The sequence below is a fragment of the Ambystoma mexicanum genome, chromosome 5q (genome assembly GCF_040938575.1).
Source record: "Ambystoma mexicanum isolate Mex_15411 chromosome 5q, UKY_AmexF1_1, whole genome shotgun sequence".
In the NCBI taxonomy this organism is placed as follows: domain Eukaryota; kingdom Metazoa; phylum Chordata; class Amphibia; order Caudata; family Ambystomatidae; genus Ambystoma; species Ambystoma mexicanum.
In genome coordinates this window covers 851997802-852016909 of record NC_090933.1, presented here as the reverse complement: position 1 = coordinate 852016909, position 19108 = coordinate 851997802, and the positions used below count along the sequence as shown (strand labels likewise).

Below are 19108 nucleotides of genomic sequence, written 5' to 3'. Positions count from 1 at the left end.
CTGGTTTGGGTTTATGGTTGCCCTAGGTTGCTACTTTGTTAAAGGCTTCTTGGAGAGTTTGGTTGTAAAGCAAGACCATTGTGGTGGGATCGGTATTAGTCTGTAGGAAAGTTGTTAGTCGAAGCAAAGGGAGTAAGTTGTCTGGTGTGGGCCTCAGAGGTTGGTTGGGCAAGGATATTTAGTTGAGCTATATCGTCGATAGAGAATATAATGATATTGTGGTGTGACCAGGGGCACAGATTGTTAGCTAGTATCTTGGTGTAACAGTTGTGGTCTGCTACCCAGTCTAGTGTGCAGCCTTTATCATGTGTGGTGTTGGAGATTTGGTGGAGGAAGACTTGAGCGTCAATGGTGTTTGCAAGGGAAATCGCCTGGGAGTCAGAAGTGTCATTGAGACCTAGGTTGAAGTCTCCACATAATGATGATGATTTTGGATGAGTGCTTGGTGTTGGTTGAGAGGAGTTGTGCAATGTCTTCCTCGAATGAGAGCAAGGGGCCAGGGGGTCTGTAGATTCGGTGGATCGTGAAGGTTGTGAGATTTCTTTCTCCCGACAGGATGAATTGGTTCCGAGTTCCTCTGAAAAGAAGGCAATTTTTGTCAATGACAGCTTCTCCTCCTCCTTTAGATATCAAGCTCTCTTTCCTGATGAAGGTATATTCATGTGGGATAGCTAAGGATAGGATTGGGCCAGTGGCTGGGTGCAGCCCTGTTTCCGAGATAGCTAGAAAGTCAAGGTTGTTAGTGGTGATGAGATCGGCAATGCCTAAGGCATGGGCCAGCAGGGATCTAGCATTAAAGAGGGCTCCCTTGAGATGTAATGTGGTATCTATTTCCGGAACGTCAGTGGTGGTGACCATTTTAGTTGTGGGTTCTAGAAGAGCGTTCTTTTTTGTTGTATATTCAACAGTAATGAGAGAATTGCATCTTGCTGCCATGGAGGGTTTAGTATAGGAGTCTATAGAACCCAGAGGGACTAATGTAAGGTCTAGGCTCAGGGGTGAGCTGGTTCATTGAGGAGTGTTGAGTTGTTGTAGTAGAAGGTGCCTTAGTTCTAGATTTGAGTCGTTCGTTTCTCTGATGGATGGACAGGGTAGTTGTTAGGAGGTGGTGCTGGCCGGTGACTAGACCAGATGCTAGTCGCTTGTTTCTATTCTCGAGGGAACATGTTATTATGGAACTTCGGGCTGTCTTGTGTGCAGTGATCTGTCGGTTAGTTATGCCATGTCTTAGGCAGGAGGAGTAATAGGTGGGATGCTAGTCGCTTGTTCCTATTCCCTAGGGAACAAGGTTTCTCAGTGTTTAGGGCAGTGTTGTGTGTAGTAGTTTGCCAGTTTGTGGTAGTGTGGATTGGCTATGCCTGAGGAAGGAAAGGTGATGGTGGGATGTTGTGTGAGTTAGGTAGTACAGGTGCCATTTTCAAAGGGAGTAGGTGTTTGAGTTTGGTGACTGCGTGTGGCAAGTGGTTGCAGGGGGCGGATTGTTGGCTTGATGACATCAGTAACTTGATGCGCCCGATCGGGGATCGGGCTAGCCATTACGAATAGTTCTTAGGTCTGTATTGGTTATTGTATGCAAGATGGGTCTAGGCTAGGGAGACTTGGCAAGGGTCTATTGAGGGCCACAGCACCTGCAGACCTTGACAAATCACACATAGAAGAGAGGTTATGGCCTAGGGCCTGCAAACATTGAGAAACGCACCTAGGTTTGACTATGGCAAAAAGGGCCTGCACATATTTGAAAAACATCCATGGATTTGACGATGGCCAAAAGGGGCTGCACATATCTCGCATGGATTTGATGATGGCCAAAAGGGCTTGCGTATATTTGAAAAACACACATGGATTTGACTATGGCTAAAAGGGCCTGCAGACATTTCAAGAGCACTCCTAGATTTGTAAAGGGCCAGGGAATGTGAACAATTAAATAAAAATAAAAAAAACACACACCTAGATTTAATTATGGCCAAAGGCATGCAAACATTGAATAACACCCCTAGCTTAGTATAGGGTGCAGGGCCTGCAAAAATTTGACGAGCACGCCTAGATTTGTAAAGGGCCAATGACTGCACACAATTGAAAGTATGAATGTGATTTAATGCAAGAAAGCGCACTGAAGTTCAATAGTGCTGGACATTGGAGACATAATTGAAAAAGTACGTGTTTAGCAAGCAAGTCTCAATAAGAGTAGCACGGATATGTGTTTTTAAGAGTTGGTGGGGTACATTCCGATGGGGTTGGGTGAGAACATGGGTACAGGCGTGGTAGGTTGGCATGGAGATGAGATGTTACCTGGGTGCAGCTAGTTCGTGATGGTGATCGGATCTTGGAAATCTCAGAAAGCAGAAGGGCATGGAGCATAGGGCGCGCAGAGCCTCCTTTTGGCTTTGAAGTTAATAATCAAATATTAACTCCCAAATACAGCCCATAAAAAAAAGAATAGTACGGCTCAGCTATATTCTAGAAACCAATCAAAGGTGCCTGACAGATTATAGGTAATAATAGAAGGGGCCCTGTGTACATCATGTGGTGAGGTTTTCTGGCAGGTGGGGCAAGTGGCACAAAATGGATTAACATGAGCATACACACAGGGCAAGGACAATCAGCAGAGGATGGTTTTCTGCATCTTCTATGGGCTCAGGTATCCAGGCGCCAAGTTGTGGTGGGCTACCTCAGTCAACGCCTTCCAAAAGTGCTTGAAGGCCAGAAGCTGGCCATGGTTTGTACACCCGTTGGATTTACGTCCACTCAGTACAAGAGCCCCTTCCTGTCGATGAAAAGCAAACTTGTTTCAGAAGCGGATCTATTCACTGGTCTTCAGGAAATTCTACTAAAAGGCAGGGTCAAGACCCCTGAAGGGATGGAATTCTTCGCTCTGTGCATCTGTCATTTTCCTGAACCCGGCTTCAGCAGACTCCATGGAGGCAAGATCTTCCACTTCTATCTCTGGAACTAGGATCTTCTCACACACTAACCGGGGATCTGTGTGATTTTACTGCGGGTAAATAACCCGCGACAGAAATGACCGCATGGGAAATGTACGCAATACAAAAATGTTTGTACATTTCCCATGCGGTCATCGATAGTAAAACAACTCCAAATACATACAAACACACACCCCAACCCACACCCCCAGCCCCCTGCTTACCTTTCATTCTGATGCGCTGTGTCCCTGCGGTGCCGGTTCCCTTTCACTTCCGTGATCGGGAATCCGGCACCGCAGGGTCCTTTTCTTTCTTTTTTTTGGGCAGCTGCAGGGGTTTCCCTACTGAGTAGTATAGTGAGCGGGATGTTGCGGGGGACAGCCCCGCAGCTCCCGGCCTTTTTATTTTTTTTGGTCCGGTGAGCTGCAGGGGTGTCCCCCGCAATCTCCGCTCACTATACTGTGTAGTATAGTGAGCAGGGTGTTGCGGGGGACACCCCTGCAGCCTTTTTTTGACATTTTCTTTTTTTGACCAACCCCATCAAAAGACCTTAACGCATACCACAAAAAGTTTGAACTTTTGGTAGTTAGAACTTTTAGCAGTGTGTGTTTTAGGTCTTTTGGTGAGGTCGGTAATTTTGGGTTAGGTAATTTTGGCCTATTCCCTAACCGGGCTATAGGCTGGACAGATTTTATGACATAAGTAATATTTCCCAGGTTAAAGAGATTACCTTCACCTCCCCTCAGTCGTTCCCATTGATGACTTCAACTCCCACACACAGGGAGTGTTTATAGGCCAAACCCTAATGGGGTGCACTCCGTCCATTTGTCTTTTCGGTTAATTCCACCTTCAGATCTGTATTAATTAGGGTCTTGCCCCAGGGTAGAACCATCACCTCCTCATCTCTGCACACATCCCTGATGTTGCTCTAGTGGGGACATTGGGCAGTCTTGGTCAGTTGCACCATCCTATGTGGATGACCTCTATATCGGGTCTGGATTCTCACACAATAATTCCAAGTGTCACGGAGGGCCTCAAGAACACATCAACTCCAGAAGACAGTTCAAGGTATTTTATTGAAATGATTGAGAAGGGGCTCCCTACGAGTGGTTTCATTAGCCCATATCAGTTCCATTCCTAGCCCATGCATCCCTATTCCCCAAGATGGTTACTAGAGACCAGTAAACACTACTGTTTTAACAGACTAGTTGTGATGGCCTTAGGGCAAAAGCCTTATCTATCTTGGTTCCTTTTGGAACAATCTACGTGAAATCAAAGCAGCATCCCACAGTAAGAATGTTACTAAGAATAGGTGCCTTCTACTCAGCCAGGTCTCACTTGCATCTTCCTTTCCACGCTCTTGTACTCCTCCTATCCTAGTCTTCTACGCTCACCTCTTTCTTCATTCCTCCAATTCTTGCATCTTGCTAACTCTGTCTGTCCCTCCGATCTCCTTCTATTCTTCACTATCTGCCAATACTCTCAACCCTCTTCTCCTCTACAGTACGCACACATACGCCCAGTCACCCTACTTTCAATCTCCCAGTTACCTTCCCATTCAATTCCATTCACCCCTTGCACACATCCAAGTACCACTTTCTCCCACGAAAAAATACCTCACCTTGTACTTGTTTTCCACACTCCTTTGCACCGTCCTTCCTTTGCTTGGTCTTTTGGTCCTTCTTCCTGGACCTCACCCAAAAAACCCACATTGCCTGACTTCCTGTGCTGCTTTTTATCCTCCCCCTGCCACTGCTTCTCTCTTCATCAGCTTGTTCACCGAGCCAACCACTGGCTTCCTTCTCCGCAGGGGCTGGGTTACAGGTATACCCCTCCCTCCTTGCCTTCCCTCCTTGCCTTATCTCCTTGATCTTCTCCCTCCCCCCGTCACCCTCCCATTCTCACCCTTCACCATATCCTTTCCCTCCTCCCCCTCTTCCCCTCCCCTCCTCTCCCTCTCAGTTCTACTGCACTACTCTCCTTCTCTCCTCCAGTTAATTTCTCTTATTGTTTTATTGGTCTGATTCTCAATTGTAAATTGCTTCTACTGTTACTGTTATAATGTTATTGTCATATGTATCCTGTTGTTAAATGTGCAGCGCTTTGGTGTAAACAAAAAAATAAATACAAATACAGGTATACAAACACATAATGGGCTTTAAGTCCCATTCCTTTTCATATTCAGGTCTGCCCGTCTTTGGTAATGGCGGCCTACTTAAAGTATAGCTAATTTCAGAGTTTTTGGGCCCATCAGTGTTTGCTGATGGTGGCTCGCCAAAGGTGTAGGCACTTCCATCGTTCGTATCATCAAGACTACACAGAGTGTCTGGATTGGCAGTTTGATGGGAGGATAGCTCTGCAATCTTGTAGTTCCTCGCCAGCTCTCTTGTTGGGGCTGCTTGCTCTTTAACCACATCCAGGCCTTTTGGGTGATGTGGCCAGCATTGTGCACTACAGGTGGGGGCAAGATAAGGCAGTACCTAGTTCACTTAACCAGGCACAAGTAGAAGGGACAGAGACTGGAGTCCTCCCAACTCCCACATCTTGGGCAGGACTGGCTCTGGCAAACACCCTGGTAGGCCTCCTGTCCTAGGTTGAGAGTTGTCTCTACCCCCTCTCCCTCTTGACAGGGTGAGGTGTCTGATATGGTCACACTTGTCAAAAACCTTGGAAGGTCAGACTTAAAGAAATAAGTCTTAAAGCGGCGATTGAACAAATGCATTTTTAATAGATTGAACTAGGCTCAAGGATGAAATGGAACGGTTAGGAGAAGAATCTTCCTCTTGAGAAGTCACAGGGATGTAGAGGAATAAACTGAAGGACCATCTGGCCTAGGCAAAGGTTATTTAAGCAGGGAAAATAAAAAACATGAAGCGGTCCCCTGACGCAGTTAAAAAATAAACCTCAGGGACCCAGAAGAACAAGAGGGTAATAGCACTGAGATGGATTAAAGGGAATGAAAAATTGGGCGGTGACATTGTGAATAATCGTAATTTGTTATTACAAGGCAATTAATAAATATCTTGCACAAAAACAACACACACACACACACACACACACACACACACACGCACACACACACACACACACGTATACAAATGGATTAAATGAACAATGCAGAGAGAAATAATTACATGACCGCATGCTGCTGCCAGAAGGAAACAAAGAGGACTCAATTGATAGCAACTGACGCAGTAAACTGAGCTACATTATCCGTCAGCTACAGGTAGTCACTACTGAACAACTACTAATGCCTTCTGAAATCTGTAGGTTTTTTCTTAAATGTTCATTCCAGCTGAAATTTTATCTTTGCTGCAGTTTAGTTCCAGTGAAAAATAAACTACTAATATGAACCTGCAGTCTTTCCATGAAACTGAAATCTGATAAAGCACTACGACTCTACAGTACTCTTGCATGAATTTTCTTTATCATTGATGCCATTAGTCTTATGGTTTTCGTGGGCTTGTTCTTTCATGGTTCTATATGGCCAAAGACATGTCAGCAAACAAATGAGAACAGATTTATTCAGAAAGGTATGGGTTAAATGATTTTATACACAGTTTTCTCACAGAGTATGTAATGTTAGCTAGACACCCAACAACTGTTCACTTGATCACCATTTGTAAAACACCAGCAAGACTGTGAAATATGGTGAACTTGATTTATGCCAAATAAACGTAGGTCTCCACGATTAAATATCTTCTTTTGTATTGCTTGAAACAAGTCAGTGGCTTCGTTTTTAATCATACATGGTATGCAGAAATTCAAAACTAGCTATTTTCTGAAACTGTGTCCTTTAGTTTTTCCACTGAATTATAATGTTCTCCTAAACCATATGCATGGCGCATATACCTAAAAGAAGAAAAAAACAATTACTGTCTAATATTTATAATAGTATGACTTTACATCACATATATATATATCCATTAAAAACATTCAAAGTGTTGAAATCATGGCTCAGTTGTAACACGTTCTTTACATATATATATATATATATTTATTTTTTTTAAATAAAAAAACTTTGTTAAAGGGACGTTATGGTTACAAGTAAAACAAAAAAAAAAAGAAATTCGCCAGTTATGGTAAACTAAGCAACCATAACTTGCGCCACCACCTTGCACTGCTAAGACTAACATACAGGACATCAAAGATGACATCACATATCTGTGCCATAAATGACATATATAGGCCAGGTGGTTTTGTTCACTGAGAGTCAGAATATTAAAATTTAAAAGATGCTATATATCTAGACGTTAACCTTGTCATATGTTCTTTAAGTACTTTCCTTAGGGTTTGGTAGCTCATGGTGCACATACATGGGGAAATGAGCAGGCCTCAAACACAGAATTCATTTGTATACATGAAGTTAAACTTTAATGTTATTAACATTTTCTGATGATGCTGTGTCTTTCTTCCTTAATTAAGTTTCTCTGTATGTGTCTCTGATTTGTATGCATTGTGGTTCTTCATATGTATTGTTTGTAACAGCACAAGTGTTGTAAGTCTTGAATTGTTAGCTAGTTATTACATGTTTAACATTACTCAAAACTCTGATAAGGAAGCATTTATTATTGTACTATCCAACATTACAAGATTATAGTGTACTTCTATGCTGCAGTCATTGCCTATGTTTATATTTCATTAGGTTTCTGTATTAACAACACTCCAATATAATGATTTTAGATGAGTACATTCTTTAATAGATTAAGAAGTTCATGACAGGTCTGCCGACCACCCCTGACATCTTGTTACCAACAATATAAACAACTGCTTGTAGAGACTTTTCATCAAAATGTATTTCACATGCGATGTCATCAGTGATGTCATCAATGACATTTGTGATGTCATCTTTGATGTCCTGGGTGTTAGTCTTAGCAGTGTACGGTGGTGGCGTGAGTTATGCTTGCTTAGCTTACCATAACTGGGGAATTTCTGGGGTTTTTTGGTTTTACTTGTAACCATAACGTCCCTTTAACAAAGTTTTTTCATTGAATTTCATAGGTTTTTATTAGTGCAACTTAGCCATAACGTCCCTTTCGCTATTTCCTACAACTTACTAATATCATACTTACCCAATATAGCAATTTGTGTCCAATTTAAAAAGTGTCACATTAAAACTCTGCCATTTCCCACCTTCTAGAATCATTTTTAACCCTTCTATACACTTTTTGCAACCATTTCAACTGGTTTTGCATCCGTAGACATCTACGAACATCTGAATTCATTGCGGACCTCCCGGACAGTACCACATGACCATATGCTGGCGCGCGGCTTGATGACATGTCCGAGAACCCGTCCGCACTTCCCAATAAGATCCGTGCTTCACAGACAGTTCGGAACTGCATTTTCTACTGATCTAGGAACTTAGAACTTCACAATTTCCCTTGCACAGCTCCTACACCTATTCCTACTCATTGTCCATCAACAATCTAGTACACAGTACATACTTTTAGCAAAACTGCCATTTATCTCAAAATGGCATCAGCTAATGCCATCCCTCCTCCCCAAGAGCCACCACCACTGCTGTGGTACCCCCCTACCTTAGAACTACACACGTGCAACATTTTCCCCTGTCCACCTGCCCCTCCAGATTAGTGTTTGGTGCCTCTTCCCTCATTTCCCTCCTCACCTTTCGTTCTAAGCTCTCCTGCCAAAAAAACAAATACATCCGAAAACAACAAAAGAAATGTTCCTTTAGGAACCACCTTTCACAGTTAAAAAATAGAACAAAAAAAAAAATACCGTATAGACTCCATCTACTTTACATTTCTCAGTAAAGTACATCGACTCAATAAGATTTTCCAACATTTCCATTTGCATTTTGTGTTATGCTAATTGGAATATTGTGGCGTTCATCCCCCGTTCCGCCCGGCAGCCCAAGCGAAGGGAGGGTGGATAATGAGGACTCCGGACCAGTATCCCCCCATTCCAGCCACTGTAATGGGTGGGGGATGAAGGCCATTAGCACCCTGGGTTCCCAAAACGCGAACCCGGGGTGCTAAAAAAAGGATTTTTCTTCCTACACCGGGACGCCGCAGCATCACAGTGTAGGAAGGAAAATCCTTTTCCAAGATGGCCACCATGGAAAGGGAAGGCGGGGTTCCATATAGGGCCCCTCTTCATTTCCATGGCAGCCTGTAGAAGGCGAAAAGAGAACCCTACAACCATATTACAAGCACATTTTTCTTCCCTTTCAAACCTATCCCAATTTCGAATAACTTTACCACAAAGCCAGTCCCTGGTGGACATGGCCACTTTAACCCCATGTGTTGTCCCTCGTGGTTCTGGCCAGTAGCCAGATTGCTCCTTACACAAGTTTGCTGGAAATCCACCCATGTTTTATTTTTTCAAAAGTGTCAAATGTATGCACATACAATAGTCACATAACCTAGCCCCCACTTGACAAAATCCATTTAGACTTTACGAAAACATTTATATCTAGATCTATAATCTTTCTGCAAACCCTTCAGTAGATTCGTCAAATGGAACCACATTTATAAGCCTTTACAATCCCACCAAACTTCGTAAAAACATGTATGTCTGAATCTATTATCAGTTTGCCAAATTAAGTGTAGATTAGTCAAATGGCACCTCATTTATAAGCCTTTACATTATTTTGGGACCCCCCTCTAATTTTGCCCCCTCTTGACAGAATGCCACCAAACTTTGTAAACGCATTCGAATCTAATCAGTTCATGCAGTTTCATTGAGTGGCGCCAAAGTTATAAGCCATCCAAGAACTGCTTTTCACCAACCCTGTAATGCAGAGGTGTCCGCAAACTTCACAGGACTGTTTGCGAACATCCGGACTGTTCGCAAACTTTCGTGGCAAAAAACACCTGTTTTTTTGCTTCTTGCAGCCATATCCCATCCCATCCTCATCACCCCTCACCTCCCCAGAGATTATTTGATAAGTTTGACAAGTGCAAAGTTGTGTTTTTTTAATGTTTTTACCGCAATTTTCTCGGACACCGGCGGCGAATCCAAGATGGCGGGCGCATCGAGAAAATGTGACGCACCTCAAGCTTCACTCCAACCAATCAGCGAGCACGTAGTCTGTCCGCGGACATGACAAAAGCCAATTTGCCAATCGGTGTCCTGTCCGCAGAGTGAACAGGGAAGTGTGTCCAAGGAGCAGACATGGATATCACTAAAACTACTGGACGGATGACGCGCCGAGATTCGAAGGTGGTGGTATGAGATTCGAAAGTCTTGGAAGAGGGGCGTTGAATCTCAGAAGTAGACGTTGAACGTGCTACTTGAGGGAAGAGGTCGGATTAGTCTTCTGACGATCGGGCCCCAATGACTTTTGGTAGTGTGGCACCTTTACCAACCGTGGACAGTTGTTGTTTGTCGTGAGGCAAATGTGACCGGGAACGCCCAGAGGACATAAAATCAGCAGACCGCTCTCTCGGTGCCTTCTGTTGCCGATCGCTTGACATGCGTGTCGAATCTCGGCTGGGGCTAATGTGCTTGGTGGAAGTGTTGTGTGTTGCGCTCTTGCCACCGGCTGTTGTCCCCATAACTGAACCGTCAGTCAGTCCTCCGAGGTCGGGGGCTTGCACATGGGTGTCTGAAGTCACCCCTGTGCCCTGGCCGTCCGATAAGGCGGCGTTGCTGCCATCACTGAAGGATCCCACGGCGTCCATGGCCTCTAGCTGCCTGGCGTAGTGGGCCCAGCGCTTTGTCGAGCGGTCCTTGAGTGTTTTGGGCTTGAAGAGCTTGCAAGCTCTACAGGTAGCCTTGGGATGGTCTCTTGGGAGACACAGGTTACAAGTATTGTGTTTGTCTACCCAGGGAAACTTCCTGTTACACTTCGGGCAGAATTTAAAGGGAGTACTCTCCATATTTCACTAATTGCCAGCGGGCGAGTATATGTAGGAAGAGTGTATGACCACTCCGCACTTGAACATGGTCAAGGCCAGAGGCCTTCCGAGGCCCGGGCCGAGGCCAGAGGCATTCCGAGGCCCAAAGTCTGTTGTGTAGTCTCGAAGGCTGATTTTGACGTAGTGTGGGAGAAACGGGGACATTTTATAATAATAATAATAATAATTGATAATTGGCTCAAGCCAAGGGAACTCTGCGATATGCTTCCGACAAGTATGGCGGAAAAAACAATCTGAGGGTCCTACACGCGTGAGGGATCATGGGTACAGTGGACGTCACACTAGAATAGTATTACTGGCACGCCCTAGTTCGACGCCCCTTTGAGTTTTGAAAAACAAACTGTAATACTCCGCAGCTTCCACTAGATGTCGGCCTATGCATAGCACGTGATCTAAGCAGATTCCACAAGCCTCAGAAAAAAATAATTTATATATATATATACACACATATAATAATAATAATAATTTGGCATTTATATAGCGCTACAAACCCTCAGGTATCTGAGCGCTGCTTATTATTACCCACGGTGTGTGGTGCTCAGTTTATCGACCTCGGAAGGATGAAAGGCTGAGTTTGGCCCCGCCGGGATTCAAACCTGTGTTACCAGGCTCTACACAGATGTCAAAGCGAGCGCTCTACTCGCTGTGCCACTTTACCGGCATACATACATACACAAGGCACTCAAGCAAATCTAAACTGCAGCGACTACTAATAACATTCAATTGGAAAAAGAATACGATTATAAAAAGGAACAATAATGCAGGGGAGTCATTTTTCATATACTTTTCATATCCAGCACACAGAGCGACTTCAGTTAAGGTCAGTAAGAGCACTTCTATGTATCAGCTTTGCAAAATTCAGTTTAAGGGGAAATAAAGGTTAGACAGAACACAGCTAGCAACTAGTAACAATGAATCCCTCTTCCAGAGGGATTCAGGTTGTCTGTTTTCCAACAAAAAAAGTGTTCACAATTCAAGTCTATGGAGGAACCAGCATTGCCAAAGCCAGTAGGATCAAGCAGATGGACCTTTAAGAAACCAGCAAAGCCACAGTCAAATGGGCAGCACCAGTTCTGATGAAAATATTCAGAAAAAAGATAAGTAACCAATCAAACACAGGAGCGCACAAGTGGAGATGAGGTCATCTTCCAAACTGAGAAAAACACCACTCCCAAAGAAAAGGAGCACCAGAAATGGCCTAAAGTAAGTGTAACCCAAGCCCCACAGTACCTGAAGAGTGAGGTTGAAAATGTAGTTGCGCGCCTTCTGGGTGCACTGATGAAGACCAGATTCCTGCTCCTTGGTCGTGGTGATGAAATGGGGAACCTTCGGTGGGCTTCTGTGGCAGCAATCGAGAGAAGGGGTAGGCAGCAAAAGATTCAGCTTACTCCAGCGGCTCTTTGTGGTTTTGGCGACTTTTTCTTAGCGCCAAGAAGAAAAAAATATCGCTGGTTGGATTGTCTTCGATTACTCAGTCCTAAACTCTTGTGTGGGGACTTTTGGTGAAGGATTCCTGCTTCTGTAGTTCCACACCGATGCCTGTGAAGTTTCAGCGAGATTTGATGTTCACAAGACGATGCACTCGTAAATGGTACAGGTAGCCTGGGTATTGGTGTTCTGCAGCCCAGAAAAGTACGGGGATGGCCCAAATGGAAGAAGGTCTTAAGGCTAGTTGGTCCCACCAGCCTAAGTGAGGAAGTCGTCCTTGGTGGAGCTTACCTGTCGAGAAGGTTAGCATAGCTGCAGGGCTTCACTGGTGTTTCCCCGGCTGTTGAAGGTGCTGCTGGCGTCTCCTGCTTTGGATTTCCAGTGATCGACGGCTTGTGATCCAAAAATCCTCACCTTATACGATGGAACCCATTCTTTCACCCGTATAGAGCGGTCAATCACCTGGGGGTTGGCTGTCCTGCAGGACAGCCAGCTGCCCAGTTTTAATTGGTTCTAGCTAGGCACACCATCAGACAAAGGACAGTGAAGTTTCGGGACCCTCCCTTACTTCCTGCCTTTCCAGACATACTGGATCCCGGGCGTGCTTCACACAAGAAGCCCCCCAAAGCCAAGACACAAAGGACCCATCCCTACTTGGAATGATAGAAGAAAAGCCCATAAGGAACTTACAAATTGAAAAATGGCAAAAAAAGAAAAACGGGCCATTTTGAGAAAATTGTCACCCATGGTTGCTGTACTACAGCTGAGAAATCCGCCTGGTAGTAACTTGCACAAAAAGGTACAAAAAGTGTCCACTGCCATCAGCCATTTAGGTTTGTTAGTTACTGTAACACAAAGTTAAAGGCGCAGTGGGAGAAGAGTTACAATGTAACCCCATTCACCCCACATCAGGTGGTGTGTGCTGGCCCCACAAAAGAAAAGGTAACGTGAGGAAGGTATGTTATCAACAGTAGACACAGACACAAAAAGATGCACATTTTCAAAACCTTTATTTTGTAATGTCAAAAGGGTTGAGAGGATTCCTAACTGGTCCTAACTCTATAATGGGAGTAGTCTCTACCATAAAGACCACTTGCGTCGATGTGTAACAATATGTTTGAAAAGAAAATAATGTTTCAAAAAGAAAGTCAGAATGGCTTTTTTAAGCATGTGACAACCCCCTTCCCCACGTTCACGGCACGAGGTTATGTTATGTTAATTAAGCTTATAAAGCGCACGGTCGCCGAGGCATCATGGCGCTGAGTTAAGAAAGAGTTAACAAAGGGATAAGTGAATGGCCCAGTTCTCTCAATGTGGCAACTTTGGTTTGCTGGTACGATTCAACAGTTCTTTCTTGGGCATCAAACATTTCACAGTTCAAAAAAGTTTCTTTAGGCTTCCTTGCCTTGAATCAAAGATACAGTTCAACACTTTCTCAAATAGACTCCTGAGATTTCCCTTATCCAAGTCCGGCTCTTTCTTGACACTTTCACTTTGGTACAAATCAGTTCAGCATCCCTTGTTAGGGCTCAAGCCTGTCTTTGCTCTTTATAGTTCACTTTGTAATTTACTCAGGTTTCCCTCGTTGGGGCTAAAGTTTTCATTCACTTTCTTTGTAACAGACTTTCACTTAGGCTTCCCTCAGTTAGGCTCGAGCCTTCTTTTATTTTTGCTTTAGGACTCTGCTTCTCAATATTTACTTTGTAGGGTTTCCTTCCCCACGTTTCTTCTCGTTATCTTATTAGTGTCAAAGACTTTCGAAACTGCACAGTTTTTATATACTCCTACGTCACATTCAATATAGTTCAAACGTGATTTCTCAACATACTAAAGCTTTCTGGTATTTGTGGTTCCTTTCACAAATTTTCATACGCTTCCCTTGGCTGGGCTTGCGCCTTCCATTTCTTTATTATCATCAACACGCTTTCAAAATATTTCACAGCTTTCTTTCTTTAGCCTTGCGCTACATTTCAAACACATTTCACAGAGACTGTTGATAATGCGATTCACCGTCGCAGGACCACTATGTTACTTTGTAATAACTTGCGTTGCTTTTAACAATTGAATACTTTTTCACGCAATTATCATTTGCGTAACCTTCGCTTGATCCAGTTCTTGCAACACAAACTGGACTTTTGTTTCATTCAGTAACTCACCGTTTGGGTTCATCTCGGTTCTTTCTTCTTCATCTTGAATGCGACTATCAAGGTCTTTACCAACGATTCCTCTGCTCCTCCCTAAAACCGTTGTTCACCCGGGAGGGGAACAGGCAACCTTGGAATACACTTTAAAGGAATGCTTTTTCCATATTCTTGGCCTCACTTTGCAAACCCTTATGGCCTCTTGGAAATACGGTTTGTTTGCCTGGCTTTCTTTCGCTCAGTATTTTAACAGCCCCTTGGCCTTCCGATCTCCGCAGTCTGGTTTGCAGCAGCTCAGGAAGAGCTGTTCCTTCTCGTAACCAGCCTCGCTCAAAGTGTGCCTGTGTGCTCCATCTTTTATCCTCACACTGATAGCTAATGTATCGCAGATGTGTGTGATTGAAACTGAGTGCCTGGCCTCATTAATGGAACAGGGCCATTGCAGATTGCTAGGGGTAATCCTCATAGCCTCATACCTCACCTTTGGCTCAGTAGCTTTGTCAGCATAGAGAGGGTAAGGATCATGGGAGTTGTAGTGTCCCAGAAAATGGGTAGGGATATGGGTGTGATGGTGGTTAGGAAAAGGGGATACCATGTCTCACCATTGGGTGTCTCTTCCCCCACTTTGTGAGAACCTCCCTACCCAGGTGATCCTCTCTTGTATGTCCGCCCCTAGGGTCGGGATCCAAAAGCTATGGCCCTTCCCTAGCCACCTGAGTTTGGGATCCCCCGAGGAGCGGGCTGTGAAACATCTGTGGTTTTTCCACAGTAAGTAAGATACATTACCTTATCACTCCAGGCCAGAATAGAGCTTAAAATCCAAGTGTGTGTGGGAGTTTGCAATTGAATGCATATATAATTCTTTTCAGATTGGGAAAACTTCACGTCCAGTCCATGTGCCTTTTAAAGAACATATGTCATGCATACAGCTCCTCTGGTGGAGCACAGTGTTAGGACAGTTTTTCTGAAGGGCTTAGTAAAACAGTTCAACTGAGGCAGTACAAGATTCCACTCTTTAGTATAAGGCTGTACCACCCGAGTTCATGGTAGCGTAGACAGAGCAGCCAGGCTTATCTTAGGAAGGGAGAGGGCTGTAGATTCATTACAATTGGAATTGTAATACAAATGGTCCAAAGAAACACTGAAACACTATGCATTGTAAAAATAAAGGATGTATTTAAATACAGGTAGGCCCAGCTAAATTTAGGGGTAAATAAGTACTATCACACATATGTAATCACAATGATCAAAACACAACAACACTATGCTTGAAGGTGCACATACCAAAGCATAAACCTTATTTGGAACACAAAACAATAGTTCTCGGGAAGTCAAAACCTTTTTATATATATTCAGTATAGGTCACACCTATTCTTGGGGAGTAAAAACCAATGGTTACTTTCACAATTACATTCAGTAATGCCAGGGCAGTAGACCCTACCAGTTGCACAATGACGCTCCGTAACAAATCATATAATCAGTCAACTGGACAGTATACGTTTTGTGAATAGTGGAACACTTACTCCAGATACAGTAAAAGCCTAGAACTACTTTTGTGATAACACACAGTTCTACAAAGGGGAGTAAAACCTAAGGATGTAATATTCAATTACAGCTGCTTTTGAGATCAGTAAAACAAAGATTGAGATAAGCAGTAGGTCTTGTAACTTATTTTTGGGATGGCACACGCTAATTCAAGATAAGTAGAATCCATATACTTTAACTGCACAATGTAATCCAGGTTAGATCTTTCCCAGCTAAACAAGTACCTTATGCATGTTTTATGAGGGACAGTTAGAATCAAAGACTCTCAGCGAGTCTGTCTACAACAGCACAGCGAAAGCATAACCCAATGTTACACATTACTGAATGACAAAGTTATTCTAGGTAGGCAACAACCTAATATAGACGCATTATGGACAGGCTAACAGCAAGTCAGGGGAAGCAAGACCCAGTTGGGGGTCACTCATACAATTATCCTAACAGGAATAATCTGGTGATTCCAACAGTTGGAGGACACTCATACAATTATCCTAACAGGCATAATCTGGTGAAACCAACACATTTTTGGGAAGAGGCACAACCTAATCACAGGTGAGTAATATACCTTCACATCTCCATTCTATTAGAATGGCAAAACGGTTTCTAAGGAAAGAAAGATATTAACCCTACTTTTAAAAATAGTACATCACACATCCAAGGTAAGTAAGAACTTTTGTAACTGTTCACTCTTAGAGTTACAGTTACCAACCGACCAACTCTTTTACAAGTAACTTTTAAACACATATTTTCTTTTCTTGGCAAAAGGCCCAATCCCTTAAAAGTATTTCACTTGTTCTCGGAGGCAGAAGGGGGGTCACTAGGATCTAGTGACCAACAGGCAGTGTCAGGATAGGTTCTTAAGTAGGAAAAGTCCGAGTCTCTTAGGAAGACTAGGCAAACAGGTGAGTACTTTACTTCTGAGTTAGAAGAGGGTCCAGGGGCTTCACAGAAGACACCCTAGCAGGATTCTAGCAGTGGGACTGGGTGCACTGGATGAGAGGCCTCCCCATCACAGAAAACACCCCACAACTACACAGAAATCTGAACAGACCTAAGGTAAGTACATACCCAAGTCAACACACTACCTCAGCATTGAAGAGGACTTCAGGATCTGCAGCCAAGTACCCGGTCAGTGGATTCCTTGTCGTGGTGACTGAAAACAAGACCTCAGAAGGAACTTTTTAGTAACGATCAATGGAGAAGACTCTAGGCAAGGTTTTCCTCACGACTGAATGCGGTTCTGCGGATTTGGTGCCTTCTCAAAGAGCACAGAAGACAGAAAATCGCAGTTGAATTCTCATTGTTACGAAGATCCAGCACTTTTGGACATTTTGGACTCGATTCGTGTCTCTGGAGATACACCAGGATGCCCACGAAGTTTCAGCTTGATTCAGAAGACCGTGCACCACACAAGGGCTCTAGGTCCCAGGGTATTGGGGTATTGCAGCAACGCAAGGTCGCAGAAACGCGTGTGATGGCTCAAAATGCAGGTCTTCTTGCGTTTAGTGGGTCTCACCAGGCTCTGGGTCAGGGTCGTCGTTTTCGGAGTCCCCAGGTCGATTGGAAGGAAGGGCTACAGGAGGCTCTGGCTACACAGCAGGCTCTCCGGTCGCTGGAAATTGTTTCAGCCGCTTTCGGTTACGGTTCCAGTGGTCGACTTCTCTTCAGCTTCCAGGTTTGCAGCATTTAACAGGAACTAGAGCACAACTTTTGCATTCTCTGCCTGCATTTTAGAACAAGGGGCGGTCTGGTTGTCCAATCAGGACAGCCAGCCCCCCATTGGGATTTGTCCCCATTCAGGCAAGGAGGAAGACAAAGGGCTGTGGAGTTTTGGACTGCTCCCTCGCTTCCTGCCTCCACAGACAGACTGGAGTCAGAGTGGGGAGTCCAGGGGACTCCCGCCGAAGATAAAAATCACAAAAAGGAATTTCTTGCGCTGGATGTCAGGGGAAGGAAAAAGAAAGGATAAGAAACACTAAAATAGCGGAAAAAAAGACAGGGGCCTTTTTGGTAAAATGAGCACCCATGGGTGCCTTTACTGCAGCTGTGAACACAGCACACAGTAAAGGTGCACCAAATTAATACAAGGTATCAAAGCTTGTCCCTGTAATAGAATTGTTACAGTTTTAATGTGAAAGGGGATACATTGTATCTCTGTCACGATGCCTGCCCCCAGACATCAGGAGCAGGCCAGTCTACCCAGAGTACAGGCACCCATGGGAACTCATGGGGGCCCAAAGGATTGCCTAGGTGCTTCTGGACTCAGTCCTGGCGCCTTTGGCGCCAAGCTCATAGTGCCTTTTTCAGACAGATCAGGTCATAAAGTGGAGAAATCATGTACAGGCCACCGTGAGGCCTTTGAAGGGATTACTTTCTTCCAGGGACTATTTTCTTGGGTGTGGTACTGGGACTATTTTACCTGGGGACTACTTTGTGGTGGCTATTTAAACCACGTCCTGAGAGCAGAACACGTTTCACGTTATTCTGCACTTCTGCAGCGTAACGCTCACCGTGCCTGCAGCTCCAGCATCCAGTCCACAGCTATGCCCGTCTTGTTCTCCACAAACCGAAACTGCAAAAGAGAAAAGGAAAAGCAGATTAGAACAGGAGCCTTACCATTTGTCATCACATTCATATGGGAGTCGCCGCACCTGCAAGGAACACCCGTTACTGTACTGTCAGCAGCAGCGCCGCGGGATACTCACCGATGCTCCTGTCATCCACACGAGCCCGCGAGGCACTCTGATGAGATCGCCGCTCGGAGCATCCGCATCTGCAAAGGAAATCAAGACAACAGGTGAGCTGCGCTCCGTTAAAAGACATTTAAATTTGCATCGCAAGATACTTACTTGGGAACAATACTTGCTCGAGACCTCGCTAGTCACCATCATATGTCCCTCCTCTAGAGAAGCGCCGCACATGCAAAATAAAGAGAGGACAATTGATTAATCACATGAATGAACAATATCGCTTGCTAAGACTAGTGCTTGGTGCAAAAACGGACTCTTACCTTGGCGCTACCTCATTTCTTTCGGAGAAGAGACATCCATCTTGGACCATTCTGAAAGAGGAAGAAACATAAGAAAAAGTGCAAGAGTGAACTATAAGACAACCTGAACTCTAAAGCATTGCATCATACTTTGGATTGGCATAAAGACTTACCTCCGAGTCATTGTTGTCTGCAACTCTG

At 44.3% G+C, this 19108-nt stretch overlaps 1 protein-coding gene across 3 annotated transcripts in view; it reads right to left on the bottom strand.

The window, feature by feature from the left end:
• Window positions 1-6427: 6427 nt before the first annotated feature.
• OTUD6B (OTU deubiquitinase 6B) overlaps window positions 6428-19108 on the bottom strand; it is a 379632-nt gene continuing 366951 nt past the window's right edge. For all 3 annotated transcript variants that reach the window (XM_069621341.1, XM_069621343.1, XM_069621342.1), the window contains one exon: window positions 6428-6773. In XM_069621341.1, the coding sequence (XP_069477442.1) occupies window positions 6692-6773 (82 nt within the window). In that variant the 3' untranslated portion in view covers window positions 6428-6691. The remainder of the gene's footprint in view (window positions 6774-19108) is intronic.